The sequence below is a fragment of the Berghia stephanieae genome, chromosome 4, assembly GCF_034508935.2.
Source record: "Berghia stephanieae isolate SIO BIC M18660-M18661 chromosome 4, UCSD_Bste_1.3, whole genome shotgun sequence".
In the NCBI taxonomy this organism is placed as follows: domain Eukaryota; kingdom Metazoa; phylum Mollusca; class Gastropoda; order Nudibranchia; family Aeolidiidae; genus Berghia; species Berghia stephanieae.
In genome coordinates this window covers 47,479,708-47,499,935 of record NC_088363.1, presented here as the reverse complement: position 1 = coordinate 47,499,935, position 20,228 = coordinate 47,479,708, and the positions used below count along the sequence as shown (strand labels likewise).

Sequence of the window (20,228 nt, the reverse complement as noted above, 5' to 3'; positions counted from 1 at the left end):
TAAAAGTGGTGATTGAATAAATCTGAAAATTGCAAATTTAAGATTTGCCTCATTATTTTCTAAATACATAAAGAGCATACATTTCAGATACAAAGACATAATATTAAGCAAAATACCACTATTTCCTAGACTTACGATTGTTTAAGTAAATGTTTAACAAATAGTAAAGTAAAGCAAACAGCTTACCGTGGTCATGTAATTCTACTGGAAGATAATTGACATATGCTTAGCGAATGGATAGTCTCAAATAAAGCAAATTTAAAAAGTTGAAACCAAAATAAATTATTTGTGTTATGATTTATTATCAAGTCATACGTTTACCAATAAATATATAATAAAAAAAGAATTCATTTTGCAAAACAGAAGACACAGCTGTGTGAGTCCAATTATCAATAAGATTCATGTACACAAATATTACCTGCTTCCGCACCAAACTTTTTCTCATATGGATAAATTCACCATTCTGAAAGTCCACAAACCTTTATGTTCCTGAGAAGTTGACTTCAAAGCGGATTCCAATGTATAGGAAAAAAGTTTGCTTTCATAATGAATGTTCCAATGACTTTCTTTATTAAAAGACGTGACTAATACACCATCTTTGATCGTATTATTATTAATCAGTATTAGAATTAATTCAAGAATTGTTTTAATCAAAGACTTTAGCGTGTCAATATTTGGCTTCAAACTAGAATAAAAATCTGGCCATCAAGAAGATTGCAGTGTAGAAGGCTATTTTGAAAATTTGTTTGGAATTTAATTTCTTTGATATTTTTTTAGAGACATTATTTTTAAGTTTTTATTAATGATATTCTGAACTTTGATTGAATGAGAGCATAAATGGCACTTAATTTCCATTGTCTTTTGCACCATTCTGAATTTTTGTCTTGTTTTACTCAACTGATGCGTTTAAAAAAAATAAATTTGGTATGCATTTTTGCATTTTATGCATTTATTCCTTTTTGTCTACTGCAAAAGAAAAATTTTAAAAAGTCAAGTGTATCACTTATAAATGTGATTAATACAGTGGATTCTGCTTATAATGCCAGTAACTTCACGGTAGCTCTTGCTTTGATAAATAGTTTTAAAATATTAACATTTAAAGGTAATGCTTGCTTTAAAAAAATAAGCTAATAAGTAATGCTTGCTTTTAAAAAAATAAGCTTCTAGGCAAAGAGATCAAAACAAGCCTGCCACACCACACTGACGACAAGCAACTCGCGGACTGCTTTGTAGAGTATTTCATGAATAAAATAACAACGATACGGAGTGAACTTGACACAGACGAAACAGAAGCAGAATATACCTCTTTTTATGGTGAACCCTTAACATCTTTCAAAGAAATTTCAATAAATGACACAAAGAAAACGATTCTCTCTAGTCCTAGCAAATCATGTAGGCTCGACCCTTTACCAACATCCCTTTTGAAGGAGTGTATTGATGAACTTGCACCTTACATCACTGAATTGATTAATCAATCATTAAGGGAGGGAGTTGTTCCAGAAAGCTTCAAGAAAGCATTGGTGAAGCCATTGTTGAAGAAAGCGGGACTTGACAGTGATAATTTTAAAAACTTTAGGCCTGTATCAAATCTACCATTCATTTCCAAAATTCTAGAAAAGATTGTACTAAAACAACTTTCAATCGGCCTATCGGCAAAATCATAGCACAGAAACAGCATTGATGAGAATCACAAATGACTTGCTGCAAATTATTGATCAAGGAAAAACCACCATCCTTAGTCTTCTCGATCTTTCGGCGGCCTTTGACACCATCGACCATGCCATACTACTTCGAAGGCTACAAGTTACTTTCGGCATATCGGGCACTGCTCTAAACTGGTTTGCATCATATCTTACTCAAAGAACTCAATCAGTTTTAATTGGGGAAGTAACTTCGTCAGAGCGTGACCTTCATTTTGGTGTACCTCAAGGATCCGTTTTAGGTCCAGTCCTTTTTGTACTTTACACTTCCCCTGTTGTGAGAATCTTAGAGCAACATTCTCTCGCTTACCATATGTACGCCGACGATGCCCAGATATATAGCATGTGTTTGCAATCCGATATAGTTTCAAAGATAACTGTTTACGAACAATGCATCAACCATGTGATGAGATGGATGTCTGCAAATAGATTAAAATTAAATGGCGACAAGACTGAAGCCTTATTCATTGCTAGTTCAAATAATAAGACAGATCCATTTACACTGGCACTGACAATCAACGATAATGATAAAATACAACTCACAACATCAGCAAAAAATCTCGGCATCACCCTGGAGAGTGATCTGTCTATGAACAAACATATTAACAATGTGAGAACAAGTGCTATCTGCATTCTAAGAAATATCAGAACAATCAGACCATTTATTAATAGGGAAACTTGCAACAAATTGGTAACATCTTTGATATTCCCGAAAATGGACTACTGCAATGCACTGTTTATTGGTCTAACAAAGGACAAAATAAACAAACTCCAGAAAATACAGAACATGGCAGCCCGCGTTGTACTACAAAGACAGAAAAACTGCAGCTCCCGAATTACTACAGCAGCTGCATTGGCTGCCAGTGGACCAGCGGATTAAATATAAATCTTCAACTATCGTTTTCAAATGCCTGGAGGGCTCGTCACCAGCATATCTCTCAAACCTCGTTGAACGGAAAAACCCACAGCGATCGCTTCGATCAACGAACGACCTCAAATTGAAAACACTCCGCTGTCGAGTGAAGGCTGGTGAACGCGCCTTTCAGCATTCTGGTCCAAGGTTGTGGAATTTACTACCACTAGAGATACGTTCTTCGTCTTCACTAGAGGAATTCAAGCGTCGATTGAAGACATTCTTATTCCGACAGGCTTTCTTTTGATTATGTGTATAATTAGCGTTGTTCGTGTACTGTGTTAGGGCTTCATTATTAAGTTAATCTTTGTTATGCGCCCAGAGCCCTCCTGATGAAGGGATGTTTGGCGCACTATAAATCTATACCATTATTATTATTATTATTATAAGAATAAAGGAAAAATTCAACCAATATTTTATTTAACCACAGAAGTTGTTTGTTGTATATAAACGTACCTACTAAAGCATATCTATGATTATTTTGTGTGTAAAATAAAACAATCAAAAGTCAAAAGTGACTTAATTTAATGAAGAAATTGAAAACGTTTGTGTGATGATGAAAGGAATTGGATTTGTTGCAGTTATCAACAAAAGTCTGCACTGTTACTGTTATGTGATGAAAATCTAGAAAAGATATGATAGTGCATCAGAAAAAGCAGTTAGATAAATACAAGAAAATATTATCCCAACTTATTAACCTTCCTCTCCTCAGAGAAAGGCTGCATTTTTCTTTTTTGAAGTTGTATTTTTCTTATTGCTTTATTTACAAAAAAGTATCGTACGCATTTTAAAGATTTTATTTGACACTGGTGCTTAGTCGCCAATTTTTTAAATTTTATAAGAAGAGTCACTTATCTGTGTAAAAAATGTCTCCTTATGGTGATTTTTGTCACTAGGTTTACAATTATCATCTATCTGTTGTGTACTAATTATTTGACCTTGTTACAAAAATTCTTCCAGAAATGATTTATAATTTTGAATGATTTCTTTGTTGTTTTTATTAATTACTTAAAAGCCTTGCCATACCACCAAAGTATGTTTTATTGTCAACTTAGAAGATGATTTACATCAAAATAGTTGTCAAAATATATTCAATATAAAGTAAAATATGCCATTGTCCCAGATATGGTGGTATAATTAGGTTTCACTGTTTGTTTTTTTAAAAATCTCAGTTTTAAAGATGCTTTCATCGCTTAAGATTTTTAACGCATGTATTTTAATCACCGGTGGTAGGAAATTGCTTGGATATTGAACAAGTGATTATCAAAAGTTGCAGCCTGGGTTTTGATTGTCAATATAAATTCATTTACTAATTATTTTTATTATTTTTAGAAAAAGAATATCATAGGAATTTGCTGGTGTACTTGAATTCTTTGAAACTTAAACCTTCCAGAACTTGATTTAATTAAAAGGCAATAATGAACCAATCAATCAGAATATATTCGAAGCTTGTGCAGCACTTATAGACATATTGCCAATCAATGTAAAGTTGGGTAACTTTCGTTCAAAATATTCAAATAAGAGATAATTTTCTTGAAAATGCTAAAGTTAAATGTAAGCATTTAAGGAATGAGGAGGATTGATGAGTATTGTTAACCATCCAAATTTAATGATGTCTTTTTTATCCAAACTCAAGTCATCTTGAATATAGATAGAATGCGTTTGGCCAAGGAGTTCACAACATTGCCATCCGGAAGTATAACGTACCAACACACAAAACTGTGTGTAACCATGAACTTTTATAGTCTGGTTAATACACTTTAGTGAGAACAACTCACAAACGCGGATGGCAAAAAACAATAACAAAGGCCTATGTGACGCCATCTTCGTTCTATCAATAACTGTCAAAAGAGAAAGGCTCTCCCGTCTTGTGCTTTTGACGTTTTTGTAGTTTTTTAAACTATGTCGCTACAATTGACAAAATTATATTAATTTAGGATATTACTGAGTTTGCGCGACAGGGCGCCAACGGGTCCCGTTAGAGATAGACGACGATTGGGATTGTTTGGAAGCTTTAACCCTTTGCCCACTAGTCATTATGACATCCGAAATGCTATCGCCTTCTACATCTACGCCAGAATAGAAATAGAGGGTGGAGCCTACCATGATATAACATTTTATGGATCCCTAATTTCATCATATCAGTTCTGTCCACTGACAGGTGGGTGGATATCGCTTTCAAGAACTTATGTCCTTATATGAAATCCTGAGTTTTTGACCAATCAACGGATTGCTCTTTTGATAGCTCGCTTGTCAACATGAGTCAGCTCAGCCATTGATTTATGTAAAAGGCATCACAGGCGGTATATGTTGTGTAACTTCAAAGACCACGGTTGACCGAAAGCGATGAATGGAAGCCCTACTGTGGCGTGGAGAACGAGGGCTTGTATGTATAGTTACGTCATATCTCAACGCTCGTGAATTCTTAGTACGGCTGGACTCACAATCAAAACTCGAAATCTGTGTTTTAAACTCTTGAATCAATCGAGTTACATCAGTGCGTTCGTCTCATTGAGAAATGAAAAACGATATATAAATCAAGAACATCGACCGGAAAATAAGGAAATTATCATAAAATTATAAAATTTGAGAAAGCTATTTTCAAAATCAAATATATTACAAAAAAGGTTATTTCTAGACCGATTTTTAAGAGACAAAGACAATTTTTCTCCACTTTTTAAGCTGATTCCAACAATGAGGTTTTCAAATTTATCGCGATAAGATTATTTGTCATTATTTTTTTTAATACCCAATTGACTGCTCAGGAAATGAATACGTAATCCTTGGCGGCTAGCGAGTAGGTGTTAAATTTTGCTTACCCTTTCCCACGCACACGCACACGCACACACACACACACACACACACACACACACACACACACACACACACACAGAGACTGAACACACAATGTATGTCTTTCACTTCTGGCCAAAGTTGCCTTATTACAACTTAGACTCGAATGATAACAGCGAGTAGGGTGTCAGATTAAACTTCAGTTTTAAAGGTCTAATTCAATTTACACCGTAATAAATCATAATAATGATCATTCTTGATATATTAGAGCATTAAAATATTTAATTCACATTACTATAAATATATTTTAAATATATGTATTTTGGAATTATTTTAGCGACGATACGAACCCCTTTTAATCGTCAAGCCGAACGATAGGATGCTAGACGACGATAAGTCGGTGTGTGTGTGTGTGTGTGTGTGTGTGTGTGTGTGTGTGTGTGTATGTGCGTCTACGTGGGAAAGGGTAAGCAAAATTTAACACCTACTCGCTAGCCGCCAAGGATTACGTATTCATTTCCTGAGCAGTCAATTGGGTATTTAAAAAAAATAATGACAAATAATCTTATCGCGATAAATTTGAAAACCTCATTGTTGGAATCAGCTTGAAAAGTGGAGAAAAATTGTCTTTGTCTCATAAAAATCGGTCTAGAAATAACCTTTTTTGTAATAGATTTGATTTTGAAAACAGCTTTCTCAAATTTTATAATTTTATGATAATTTTCTTGTTTTCCGATCGATGTTCTTGATTTATATATCGTTTTTCATTTCTCAATGAGACGAACGCACTGATGTAACTCGATTGATTCAAGAGTTTAAAACACATATTTCGTGTTTTGATTGTGAGTCCAGCCGTACTAAGAATTCACGAGCGTTGAGATATGACGTAACTATACATACAAGACCTCGTTCTCCACGCCACAGTAGGGCTTCCATTCATCGCTTTCGGTCAATCGTGGTCTTTGAAGTTACACAACATATACCGCCTGTGATGCCTGTACATAAATCAAGGGTTGAGCTGACTCATTTTGACAAGCGAGCTATCAAAAGAGCAATCGTTGATTGGTCAAAAACTCAGAATTTCATATAAGGACACAAGTTCTGGAAAGCGATATCCACCCACCTGTCAGTGGACAGAACTGATATGACGAAATTAGGGCTCCATAAAATGTTATATCATGGTAGGCTCCACCCTCTATTTCTGTTCTGGCGTAGATGTAGAAGGCGATAGCATTTCGGATGTCATAATGACTAGTGGGCAAAGGGTTAAAGCTTCCAAACAATCCCAATCGTCGTCTATCTCTAATCGGCCCCGTTAGCGCCCTGATGCGCAATCTGTCTATTAAAAAAATGATGATCAAGTGATTATTGTTAATAAGCTAATTTTGCTCTTACATTTTGATTGATGCTATGTAAGCCAATGATTTACATTTTATGCTGATGCTGTTATGCCAATTGATAGCATGGTGTAACCAAAATTTCACTATAAGAATCCTTTGAATCACCATCAATCCTTTGAATTCTTTTACCCAGTGCCTCTTTTAGTTTAGATAACTTTTCTTTTTGTAACGATGAAGAACAAATCAATGAAATTATTTTGATCTCTATTTTTAATGCAATTATTTCCACTCCTTTCAGACACTGAAGGGAAGATAATGTGTCACTTAATCTGGCAAAACATGTATAACACCGTTGACTCCGTACATATAATTTATTTAATAAACCTAAAGTTCTTATTCTTAAGAAAGTATTTTAAAAAGAATATGTTACTATTGCAGTACAGATTGACAGCAGTCACATTTAAATTTTACACCCAGGTTGCAATTGTAATGTTTTTAAAAAAGCCTCAATGTTCTTGATCAATGTAAGTAATGCAGTCGAGTGGAATGGTATATAAGATTATTTTTGAAGTGGTTTAGCAAGCTTGGCAATTAAAATTTTAAAGATTTACATTTAGTTCATTAAATATATTTTTCAACAGAAATGATAAATCACATTGTCCGATGAGAAAGTGTCAGAAATTGATACCACAGCTTTTCTAAATTCAAAATTTGATTATCACCTGTTTTTATCTTGTGCTTAACCGATGGGTATTTCTTCTCCATAGCAATAAAAAAAAAAAAGAGTTTTTGAAAATTATAGAAGAGGAAGATAAAACCATTTCTCTTTGCAGAATGCTCAACGGTTCTTAGGGCGGGGGAAGACTTTTGAAGCTGGGTTGAAGAAATGAATTTGGAGGTCTAGCCATACGCTCATACCACCACTACTACTACAACTAATACTTTATTTTGTAATGAAGTGGAAGAATATTTTTTTTTGAAGAATTATGAATCTATGAATAAAATATTGATAATCGGTCTTATAGTAGGTAGAAATGGAGTGAGTGTTTGAAGTGTGAACTAAAAAATAAAAAGCCATCAAAAATGTTATAAAGATGAATGAGTAGATTTGAAGGAGGGCAAGGGGCACATTTCTTACAAATGAAGAATAAGGACAAGCCATTTCTCTGGCTCGGAAATCAGTACTCATCGGTATTTGAAACAGAGAGAGAAATTATTGTAATCAGAGTGGCAATACTTACATGCTTTCTTGATGAAAACAGGTCTGCAGAAGTGACCCGATGAATAATGGAATAAAAAGATAATTGGTTACAGTTTGTATAAAAAAATTTATCTCATATATTGGTCATCCTCTTCCACTTTCAGTATGAAAAGCTCAAGTTTCTGAAGCAGAGAAGTGGTTTCTGACATTCTTTTTAAAAACAAATTTTGTTGTTGTTGATAAAAATATTACCCCCACACGACTGCGTTATGTTACTTCTTGCCATGCTTGAATTGAATGTTGGTATTGGGTGGATGTCATGTTGTGGCTTTTATTTGTCCTTTACAGACCCATCTCTGCCCCCACCCCCACCTGCTGAGGAGGGATTTGATGCCGATACAATTTTAGGTAGACGGGATGTGGACCCTTGGTCCGCATTCTTTTTATTTTACTGTGATATCTTAACTAATTTTGTTATTATTATTATTATTGTTATTATTATTATTATTATTATTATTATTATTATTATTATTATTATTATTAGTATTATTATTAGTATTATTATTATTATTATTATTATTATTATTATTATTATTATTATTATTATTATTATTATTATTATTATTATTATTTACTAAAATTTTAAGGATTATTAATGTCTGTTTTATCAATCTAAGCTAATGCTCTCTTTTAGCTGAAATTATCTTGTTTAAATCTCACTTCAAAAAGAATTGTTGTGATATCCTGGCAGTGAAATCAACTTAGCATAAGTCCATTTCAATGTGATAAAGGGTTGAGTTGAGGCTGAGAGCCATGGTGAAACAGGAAGCCAAATTGCTTTTTCATTTTCAGCTGCATCTGAAACGGTTTCTTGTATTCCGAGTTGGAGGAGTTTCTAGAAAACAGCTGACAACGTTGATTTTGTTTTTACTATTTTTTCCTGGGAATGACCAAATTTCATTTCCTTTTTAAAATTATTTTCTCATCCTATGGGCTTTGGCTTTTGATAACCAGAGCTTGCTTTTTTTTGTTGTTGTATGAAGCGTTTGCATTTTACTGTTCATTTGTGTCATGACAGTGTTGTCGATGTGATATTGTTGTATTCTGAATTTTATTCATGAAAAATTTGTCATTTATTATTTTAAACAACACAATTATAGTCTTCAGATGAAAACCAATTATCCAAAGTCATTAATTTAAGGGAAAAAATGTAAGGATATCAAACACAAGATATTTTACCATTTCATGTTTATAGCAACCTTCAACAGTTTGTTCTCAAATACGTGTTTTTAATGGAAAATGTTACTTGCACTTACAGTAGTCAGTTATTGAGCAATGTTAAATACCTTTAAAAATGCAATAAAGACTATCGATAAGGAGAGCATTGATTTGATTTGTTTTCATGTACTTTTTTCTTTCTTCCTTTCAATTTTTTTCTTTTCTTTTCTTTGTTATTTTTAAAATGCGCATTACATTAATATTTAGTCAGCTTATATTAAGAAGTAAATGATTTCTTCTCAAATTTCTTTCCAGCCAAATGTTCCTATCCATCCTATGTGCTTTTCCCCCGGCATTCAAAGTGCTTACATGATATTAGTACCATTCCTTCTTTCTCTGCGTGATTTTACATTTTTTCTTCTTTTTACCCTTGCTGAGTTTTTAATTTTGCATGATTCCCATCCTTCCTTTTCCCCCCACCCCTCTCTTTGGTATGCGTGTTCTGTGGTTGTGAGTCAAATTAATCGTTCAGCACCTTGTGAATTGAAATCACTAAAAAGTTTAATGTCTGGGTTATGGTTGGATTTGTTCACTCTAACAAAAACTGCACTGACTAATAACGATACATCAGGATCACATCTTCGTCTAACAGTTATTCCTATAAAACGTATACATTTTGAAATTAGTCCAGTTCTTAAGGAAATTTTTTTATTTCAGGAATTTATACCGAATTTTATTACTTTTTTTTTGCTCTCATATTGTGTTGTTTTAAAAGAAACAAACTCTTGAGGACTTAAGTTTTGCAGCATAATGTTCAGTTTCTTAGATATGGTGAGCTTTGTATTTAAGATTTGATGTTTTGTATGTTGTGAAGCAATCACTGCTCAGAATCCATATGTAATTGAAAAAAAAAATCCAACAACATTGAACACATCCAAACGAAAAACATTTGCACTTTTTGCAGCAAAATTGTTTGTTTGAATTGTGGATTATACTGTCTATGTATATTTCAGAATAAGTGGTTTCTCTCGTTTTTGCAAATTGGGGTCCCGATTGCACAATTGTTATAGCACTCACCTCACAAGCAAAGGGTTCAGTTTTATTCTTTGGTTTAGTGAATGAAGGAATTTAACAAAGAGTTGCAGCAATTCTAATTATCCTTCAACGCTACAGAGACAGGAATGAATACTGACAGTATTGATTATATGGCTTAGAGCAACAATTTTTATTCCATATTAATTTATGTATAAGTATAAGGGATTGAAATTGTATTAATAGATGAGTCTTTACATGTCAGACAGCTGTAGCATTATAAACTTATATCATTTTAAAGTTATAAATGATGACACTTTTGATTCTGGTATTAAAATGTATATAAGGCATACAAAATAGTAAAATAGAATTCATGATAATGAAAAATGAAGTGTGGCCAAACAACCTCCTTAAAGATTATTTAGCATCTCTTTTAGATACAAGCAAAATTGCCATTGTATTGTTGATCTATTGTTGATTTACTTAAAAACGACAGTGGTCCACTCGAAATGATTGAGATGCATTGGGAGGAATGTTTTAGATGGGTAGTGAAAATGTGACCCACTGCCTGAAAAGCGGTATTATGTCTGGTGGTATAGATGCATACAATTGAGTTTTATTTAAAATGAGACTTGGTTTAGGTTTGAATGTTTCATTGATGAGAATGAATATACTTCCTTAAAGTGACAGAAAGTAAAATTTTATAGTTCTGGTCATTGCAACTTAGACATCCCTTTTTGTTGGCATCTGGTTCACCCCTACATGATACTGTTCAGAGATGATGGATCATTGGTTTGATTTCTTTGTGTCATAATACAAATCATAACATTTATAGGATCAAGATTTCATACATATTATGAAAGACTCATAAATATTTTTTCCTCTCCTACCACAAACCTTACACAGCATCACCTCCTCTACCCCCACCTCCTTCGTCTGAGCTGCCGGATCAGTTTGATTACAATCCAGCTCCCCCACCTCCACCCGACTTCAGCGACGAACGCGAGGGACCTCCCAGCATGCGAGGAGATGGGGTACCACAACCCTTGGAGAATGACATTTATGGCACTGGGGGTCTTGGTGCTGGTGATGACCCTTATGCTGCCACTGGCCCACAATTCCTGGCTCCACAGACTTCCTGGATTCCTAAACACTATTTGGAGAAAGGTTTGTAGAATCTATTCAGTGCCAGAAAGAACCAATTATGGTACAAATCAGGAATAAAAAGGAGAGATAGATATGATTCCAATTAAAAAATATCAGTTTGTAAGGAGTTGTAATATTACTTTCCAACACAGTAAATACTATTACAAGGACAACTTAGATGTAAACAACATTTCTCGATGGTTTTTAAGAGGGCATGGAAATGACAAATCAAGACCATTTCACAGGAACAAGCTTATTTGACAGTCCCGTATGTTTCTGCCATTATAATTATTGTCACCAATCAAGGGACTGAATCAGAGATCAAATGCATTCACTCAATAGGTAATTGGGGATGCATATAGAGATGATATAGTATGAACAAGTATATTATTGTTGATATCTTACTTTTTGTTGGGGAGCACAACCACAATAAGGCTTTTGTTGTTGAAATCATTGTGTTTTTGATGGTAATCCAAGATATGATTATTTTGTGGGTTGTTATGATTATTTTGAAGTTGGTTATGATTAATTTGTGGTCTGTTGCCAAATATGCATCCGTATTTCAAATGTAACAATTTACTCGATTCGCATGTAAATGGGTTTGGTCCAAATTATGCAAAGCCAAGTTTTTCTGATTCTTCTGTCTTCTTAACGGTTACAAGCTACTAAGTATCTAGATTTGTAGATTTGGTGGAAAAAAACTTTGCAACAGACTGGTTTCCAGTCTTTGAAAAGTTACAAGTATTTATAAGTGTTTGTTTAAATCTACAAATAATTGGATAAAACTTAAAGCTTTATTGGTCTTCTGTCTGCTTGGGTCTCAAATTTCCACTTTTTAGAGGATTTCCCCTAATTTAAGTCCTCTGCTATTTTCTTCAACTTGGGCTCCAGCCTCAGTAGTATTAATGCATCTTCAAAAATCATTGTAAACAGTCTGATTGCAAGCGACTTACCCCTGTTTATTAATTCTTTAACGTTTTTTCTTTTTTGTTTTTGTTTTTTCTTTTTTTTATATTGTATGTTCTGGGTGGGGATCCTGACCTCCCATAGTGGGCAGGGGGGTACATACTGTGTCTTCTATCCCCTTATATCTGTTTTCCAACATGCTTTCTGTCTTCGTCTTGGCATGAGATTACTTGGTTTTGTCCTGGCCCTGGCCGGAGTCCTAGCTGGGAGGGAAACAGTCAAATGCATAGTTATTGTTTTGGGAGATGATATTTTTTTCCTTGTAAATCATCTCTCTATAATGTATTTTTTGTTATTTTTAATGTATAATGTAGGCATTTGAGTGTATCCCTCTTTGCTGGATTTTGTGCTTGTGTCTGGATGAGACTTATAGGTGATCTCAAACTAGGTACATTGGTGGTATGTATGCTCTTGGAATCTACATCTGATCCCTAATTGTTCCCAGTTCCCCTATGTCTTACTTTTTCTTGGGTGCTTTAATTGTAATTGTAGAACTTTTTACTATCCCATTTTCTTCCTTTATACTGGCGCTGATATAACCTAAATGTGTTGCAAGCGCCGTAAAACCCTTAAAAACAAACAAAACAAACATATTGTATATTAATAATTCTATATTTACCAGGGATGCCACTTTTCCGGTTTTAGCCGGAAATCCGGTTTTTTTTACCACCAGCCGGTTTTAATCCAGAACCTCCGGATTTTGTCCGTCGTCACTATTCAAAAAAAGAATAATTTTTTTTAAAGAAGAAGAAAAAAATCGCGGTAGTTTATCTCCGCCCATCCCCATCACTGAATTTGCCGTGTCAAACATTTCCCTCAAAACCACAAAATCACCATTATGTCTTAAGTCATATTTTGACACATGTGCAATAGTCTCGTGAAATTTAGTGACTGTCCCGTTTTTATGACGTCGGGCCAGACTGAATGGCACCAGATGTCACAATTGACACAGACGACCAGTGGTGTTCTTTGATTAGCTAGTAGTTGAAGGGGAAGGGGAGGGACAAATCTCTCTCTCTCTCTCTCTCTCTCTCTCTCTCTCTCTCTCTCTCTCTCTCTCTCTCTCTCTCTCTCTCTCTCTCTCTCTCTCTCTCTCTTTTCTTCTTTTTTGATATAGAATTCCTAAGATCAATTCATAAATTATTCTCTCTTTCGCAACCATCCATTAAATCATCTGGTTATACAGAGATAATACATTAGCCTAGAATAAAGCAATGGTGGTTGGCTTAGTTTATTCTTCTGTATTTTTACCTTTTGACTATGGCTTTTGTGAGAGTCCTGGGTTGTATTTATAAGCTGAATAACCACTAGGTTTCGGTAAAAAATAAAAGATATTGTAGCCTGCTTTTTAAAGTACAAATCAAAACAAAACTACACTTTCTGGCCTTTTATTTGAATAACATTGTAGGCCTTTAACATGTGGAAAGGACAATTCATTAAATGTTTACAAAAGTAAATTTATGTTTAATGATAAAAATGGATTTATACTAGTAATAGTAATATATTACATAAAACCAATACAAAACTATGTTCCTGTTATTTTTACACTTTGCTTGCGTTTGACCGATAGACGGAGACATTTTCCTCCTTTTTGACAAATTGCTATTATTATCACTGAATGAAAAACACTCACCAAAACCACTACATCATCTCTACCACCACTACTATTACAACCACCACCATATCATCATCCCTACCAACACTACTACTGCAAATAACACCACATCATCCCCACCAGTACTACTACAACTACCACCACATCATCATTCCTACCACAACTATTACAACCACCACCACACAATTATCTCTAAAAGACCACCACTACTACAACCACCACCACATCATCATCCCTACAACCACTACTACTACAACCACCATCACATCATCATCTCTAAGACCACTACTACTACTACTACTACTACTACTACTACTACTACTACTACTACTACTACTACTACTACTACTACTACTACTACTACTACAATCACCACCACATCATCATCCCTATCACCACTACCACATCATCCCTACCACCACTACTACTACTACAACTACCACTACATCATCATTCCTACCACAGCTACTACAACCACCACCACACAATCATCCATACGACTAGTACTACTACAACCAGCACCACATCATCATCCCTACTACAACCACCAAATGTAATTACACTTTCAACTTTTGAAATTCTCCGAGTCGTGTCAGGAATTGCTGCGAGACAAATTTTGGATCGCATCTCAGTGAATTTGAGTGAAGTTCAAATTTATAGGTTATGGTTGCATGGGTGGGTCATGATCTTCACAATGAAAAATTTTCTCCTTTTATGTGACCAGTCATTCTCACCCCTGATAGCTATATAATTTGTCTATATTTTGTTTTCAGCACCTTATTTTATCAATTTGAAAACTGTTAACTCTCCTTTCTTTTGTGTGTTATTTGCTCTCAATTGCAATAATAAGTACTGAAACAATATTCCAAATTTGATATTTTTCAAATCCCTACAAAGCCCTTGGCGTTGATTTGTATCTCGTCCGCGCAAGTTTTCAGGCTTTTTTTAATTTGCCTGGTGGCATCCCTGATTTACCAGTGTTGTCATTAATGATAAAATGCAAGTCCTACGGAAGCCCAAAATATTCCTCCTTTTCAAGAATTCTAACTTGAGACCTATGTGGAGGGGTGAATAATAATTTTAAGAATTTTTGTAAAAGTGATGTCTATCATTCTATTTTATCTTATTTATTTTGTTGTTATTTTATTTATTTATTTTTAAAAATTTATTCATCTGTTTTATTTATTTATTTTTTTTTTCTCTCCCTCAGTGGTTGCAATCTATGACTACCAAGCCAACAAAGGAGATGAGCTGTCATTTGCTGAGAATGCCATTATTTACGTTATACACAAGAACGACGATGGATGGTGGGAAGGTGTGATGGATGGGAAGACTGGCTTGTTTCCATACAACTATGTCGAACCCTGCATGTAAATTTCTTTTGTGTTCATCTAGGACTGGAAAAAAATCCATTTTAAATTTACTTGTTTACCTGGTTATTAATTACCGTATTGGAGATATGCTTTATATAATGTTATACATATATCCCTTTTATAGTTAGGCTCAGTTTATTTCAATCTTCCATACATACTTGGGTGTTTATTTGGGGTTAGGATTATAAGTGCAAAACTGATAACTTTCTCCAGTGAAAATGGTAACAGCGATGAGACGGTTCATTCAATCTCTCACATTTACTTGGGTGTTTACTTAAGGTTTTAACTTTCTCCAAGGGAGGCATAAAACTCAATGTATTTCAATCTCCCATATCTTGGGGTTATAATTATAAGTGCAGAGCTGATTTTTTCTTCGAGGAAAACGGCAACAGCTATGTGTCATAGGCTTCTACTATGTGAGCCACCAACTCAAAATGGTATTTGTTGTCAGGAAGCTAATGCTAGAATGTGAATTTCAAATTGAAAGTAGTGTTATTGTGAAATTTTAGAGGGGTTTTGAACTTTATGTAACTTAATTCATTCCCCTTAATAAACCATATAAACTTTAAAGTCTTATGGTTTTTCTTTTTACTCTAGGTTCAGTTTTTTACATTCAATAAGTCACCACAGAAAATACCATTTTGAAGCTGGTAGTCACCTATGCACCTATGTTTGAACTGCATTGTTGTTACTGCTTTCTTGATGAAAACTAAAATATTATAGTAAAGTCAAACTTTCTTTAAAGGGTTTTTAATGACAGTCCAAATAATCAAAATGTTTGCTGCTTGCTTTTAGGCTGCTTGAATGCTTGATCCGAAGACAAGCATAAATTTATGTCATTCCTCAAGGAGACACAGAAAGGGATTGCACTTGAAATTGTATAAGGTGAGCATATCTCGCTCCAGAAAAAAAAGAAGTCACTACAGACAGTAAGAACAAATAATAAAATGGAGGGTAAGGAAGCAACTGATGACCTGCCATATATACAAATTCAGTAAGTAAATTTAAAAAAAAAATTTGTCTTAAAAAAAAAACATTTTTTTTTCTTTTTTTCTCAAGATTTGAATTTTCAGATAAAAGGCTATAAAGCACAATTTATGAAAATATTTTTTTATAAAGCATTTCAAAGTTGTCATTTATGTGAAGATGGCTTATAATCTTGCATGTAAAATCGATGAGGATTTCCTTTAAAGGAAGAACAGGGAGAAAGTTTGCTTAGGTACAGTTCAATTTTTGGATTCATGAATTTGTCAATATTACAACTACTTTTTTTTATGTATAGTAAATACTGTATATACTCAGCCTTGAATCATTAAAAAAAATAATCTCGTGTTGCAGCTCTAAACAAAAAGAGAAACTGGGCATCCAGTTATAAGATTATTGGTATAATGATATCATGAAAACTACTGGTATGATTTAAAATTCTTCCCATTATAAATCAAATTGATTTTTATTTAAGATTATAATTTGGGACTCAGCTCGTCATTTTATTTTGTTGACTAAGTTTAACACTGGAGTTGTTATTTTTGTTTTGTTTTACTATTTCAAATGTGCAATCAAAGATAATTATTGTAATGAATTTAATCTGTTGTTTTATTAATATTGATATCATTGAGAGCGGCATGTTTCATCAAAAACATAAGCATACCTTTGAATTAGATTTATATGAAGGAGTCAAGAATATAAGAATATTCACTGGTAAGGGTCTTTTCACCTCCCATAGTCGGTAGGGAGGTCACTGTTACTGTGACTTCTATCCCCCTGCTTCCTTTTCCTTGTTACTTTCCGTCTTAGTCTTGGAATGAGATTAGTTAGTTTTGTCCTGACCCTGGTCATAATCCTTGGCTGAAAGGGAAACCGTCAAATGTATAGCATTAGTTTTGGAAGAAGATATTTTTTCCCCCTTGTAAGTCATTTACCCTGTTATGTAATATCATAGTTGATATTTTTACCATACTGGTGTCGAACCCATGGGCTGTACATTAAAATATTGACCTCCCCCCCAACCCTATTTTATTTCAAGAATAGATATTGTAAATGTTTGAATGTGTTGTTCTCAGTGGGATTCTTAGCTGGTGTCTGGATGAGACTTATAGGTTATCTCAAACTAAGGACATTTCTCTTGGAATCAACTTCTATTTGAACGAGTCCCCCTTGTCTTCCTTTTTCTTGGGTGCTTTTACTTGTTAATCTAGAATTTTTCGACTATCCCATTTTCATTTTCTTCATTTCTTCTGGCGCTGATTTGACTTAAATGTGTCACTAGTGCTGTAAAGCCCTTAAGAACAACAATCGTAAGAATATTCAGAGTAAATTAACAGAAAATGGGAGTGATCAGTGTAAGTGTAGTTTGCGAATGTGCGTGCAACACATTAAAATATTTTTCATTTCTCAAATAAATAAAATATTGATTCCTATACTCATTCCCGCATTATTAAATATAAATAGAGGCTTTCACCAAAAATAGCGTTGGCTGCCCAATTGAAGCAGAAGAAACAATCCCATTGAGTTACTGTGGAATAGGATAGAAAGAAATACATCAGTAAAAAAGGAAGGACTAAAAAAAAAAAATCTTCTCTCTTAGAAGGTATCATCTAAAAAGTGTGCAAGGGATATGGGTCATTAATTTATAACGAGTTGGCGCAAGTTTTACTAATGGAGAGATCTTTTTTTTTTTTGTTTTTAAAAAATTTTGTCTTTAGATATTGATCTAAGTGTCCAAATTATTTTTTTTTAAATATGGGGGTCCCGATAGCTCAGTTGGTAGAGTACTTGCTTCACAATCAAAGGGACCGAAATTGATTTTGAGTGCAGTCAAGATTTTTTTTTTTGGGACCCCCCCCCCCCCCCCACATCCCTGTGATTAGGTAGCTGGGTCTGTTAGATCTGGTGGAAAGTACTTTGCGATAGATTAGCGTCCTATCCAGAGAGTACTGTCTGTTTCACTCTATGGAAACCAGGATAAACTACAGCTCCAAGGGTTTAATGGCTCTGAAGGACTACTTTAAGTGTCAAAATGAGTGTTATTGTTAATAGGCAACTACAGTATTATTTGCCATTGCTATTATTATAATTGAAATATTTCTAAACCATTCTTTTCTCAAATCAGTATTTTAAAACACAACTGTATTGTACTTGAGCTTTTCCCACTTTTCCCATTCTTTTAATTAAGGGCACCGATATGTTACATTTTTGTTGGTAGCAAATGTTGCTGTTTGAAGCTCAAATAAATAATTAATAATACTAAAATGGATCAGAAGCTTCCATTCAATTCATAAAGACAGATGATGCATTATGATAGAATTGAAAAACGGTTTCAAACAATACTATATAGGTGGGGAGGGGGGGGGGGGGGGTCCGTCATGGTAAGGAGTTGAATATTTCCTAATTTTGATACTGTCTTTGTAACTTAAATTTAAACTTGCTTAACCTTAACCTCAAGTCTCTCAGTGCCAAGAGGCGCATGAGGCCTGAAATTGATGCTTCTTTTCCATTTTATTATTGTTATCTTTTTGGATCTTTATCTTTTAAGGGGCAAAGTGGCCGGGTGGTTAAGGCATTGCACTGTGATCTGGAAGGTCCAGGGTTCGAGCCCCACTCGTTTTTTTTTTCTTGGGCAAGATTATTAATCCCCAATTTACTCACTTGGACAAAATGGGTGATTCCTGTTGACATCAGACATCCTGTTTGATGTATTATCTATCTTCCTTCATGGAATGCCTGGGCGACGGGATCTTATGGTGCTGTTGTGAAAGGGCGTAATTATTAATTATTATTATGTTTTTGATAAGAAGGAAATTCATCACCCTTAATCCATTTCTAACAGTTTCTATCATCTGAAATTTGTTTATAGTATGATGATATACACTGCGCAGTTTCATAGATGGAAGTGAGTAATGTTTCCTCTTACTCTTATTGATAGTGTTTATTGTCTTGTTTGTTTTCATGGAGATAATGAGAGTAATTATGTATTAAAAAAACGAACAATATACCCAAACCCAGTGCTCACATTGGTAATGTTGAGACATTCTCTTCAATCTGAAAATCATGCTCTCTGCATTTATGCTCCAATGAATTTTGATGTTCTCTTAATGTCATTATCGTCATTTTTATATCATCATCGTCATCTTCCTCATCATCATTATCATAATTATCATCTTCGTCGTTTCGCATGGGTGTACGATCCGATAGTGATGTCGTTTCTTCTTCTCTTTACTAGCCTATCCTGCTTCTTTGGTTTGTGATTGTATTTTTGACAGGGGATATTTTTTTTTCTGTAAATCCTCTGCCTGTTTGTTCTTGGTTATTTATAATTTAGCTTATGATATCTTTAGGTTATGATTTTAATTGACATTTGTATTTGTACTATTTTTGTTGGATTGCTTGTTTTTTTGTTTCAGCGGTCTCTCATATAACCTCAATTGTGTTGGAAGAGACCTAAAGCAACAAACAAACAAACATCTTTGTCGTCGTCGTTATCATATTCATTATCATTGAGTAATGAGTTACTCCTAAATAATTTATCAATTTAATTAAATCTCTTAAAAATTCATTTTACAAATTTGTTTAAACTGTCCCCTTTTCTCACCATAAAAATTTAAAAAAAAAAAAAATCAACGCAAAACATTCAGAGTATTGAATCGTCACGTCAAAGAATCTTTAATCAAAACTATAAAACATTTCGTTATGACCGTGATATTGATAAATCAACAACCATGAAAATATATGTGTGTCTGCTATGTACGATATGCAATCTCTAATTTATTATGTACATGTTTTATTACTCCATTATCATTATCCTGTCAAGTTACAATCACATTCAGTTATGAAGAGAAGTCAATGCTGTTGGACCCAATGCCGTTTCTTGTTTTAATTGGAATTTTATTCATGCATGAAACAAAAAAACGAAAATAAATGTACTGTAAAAATCA

General features: G+C 34.0%; 1 protein-coding gene across 3 annotated transcripts in view; it reads left to right on the top strand.

Moving 5' to 3' along the window:
* LOC144970716 (abl interactor 2-like) overlaps positions 1–20,228 on the top strand; it is a 32,974-nt gene extending 12,746 nt beyond the window's left edge. For 2 of the 3 annotated variants that reach the window (XM_078910642.1, XM_078910640.1), the window contains 2 exons: positions 11,104–11,364; positions 15,135–20,228. In XM_078910642.1, the coding sequence (XP_078766768.1) occupies positions 11,104–11,364; positions 15,135–15,298 (425 nt within the window). In that variant the 3' untranslated portion in view covers positions 15,299–20,228. Of the gene's footprint in view, positions 1–8,295; positions 8,356–11,103; positions 11,365–15,134 lie in introns of all 3 variants that reach the window. The other variant, XM_078910641.1, reaches the window with a different exon arrangement.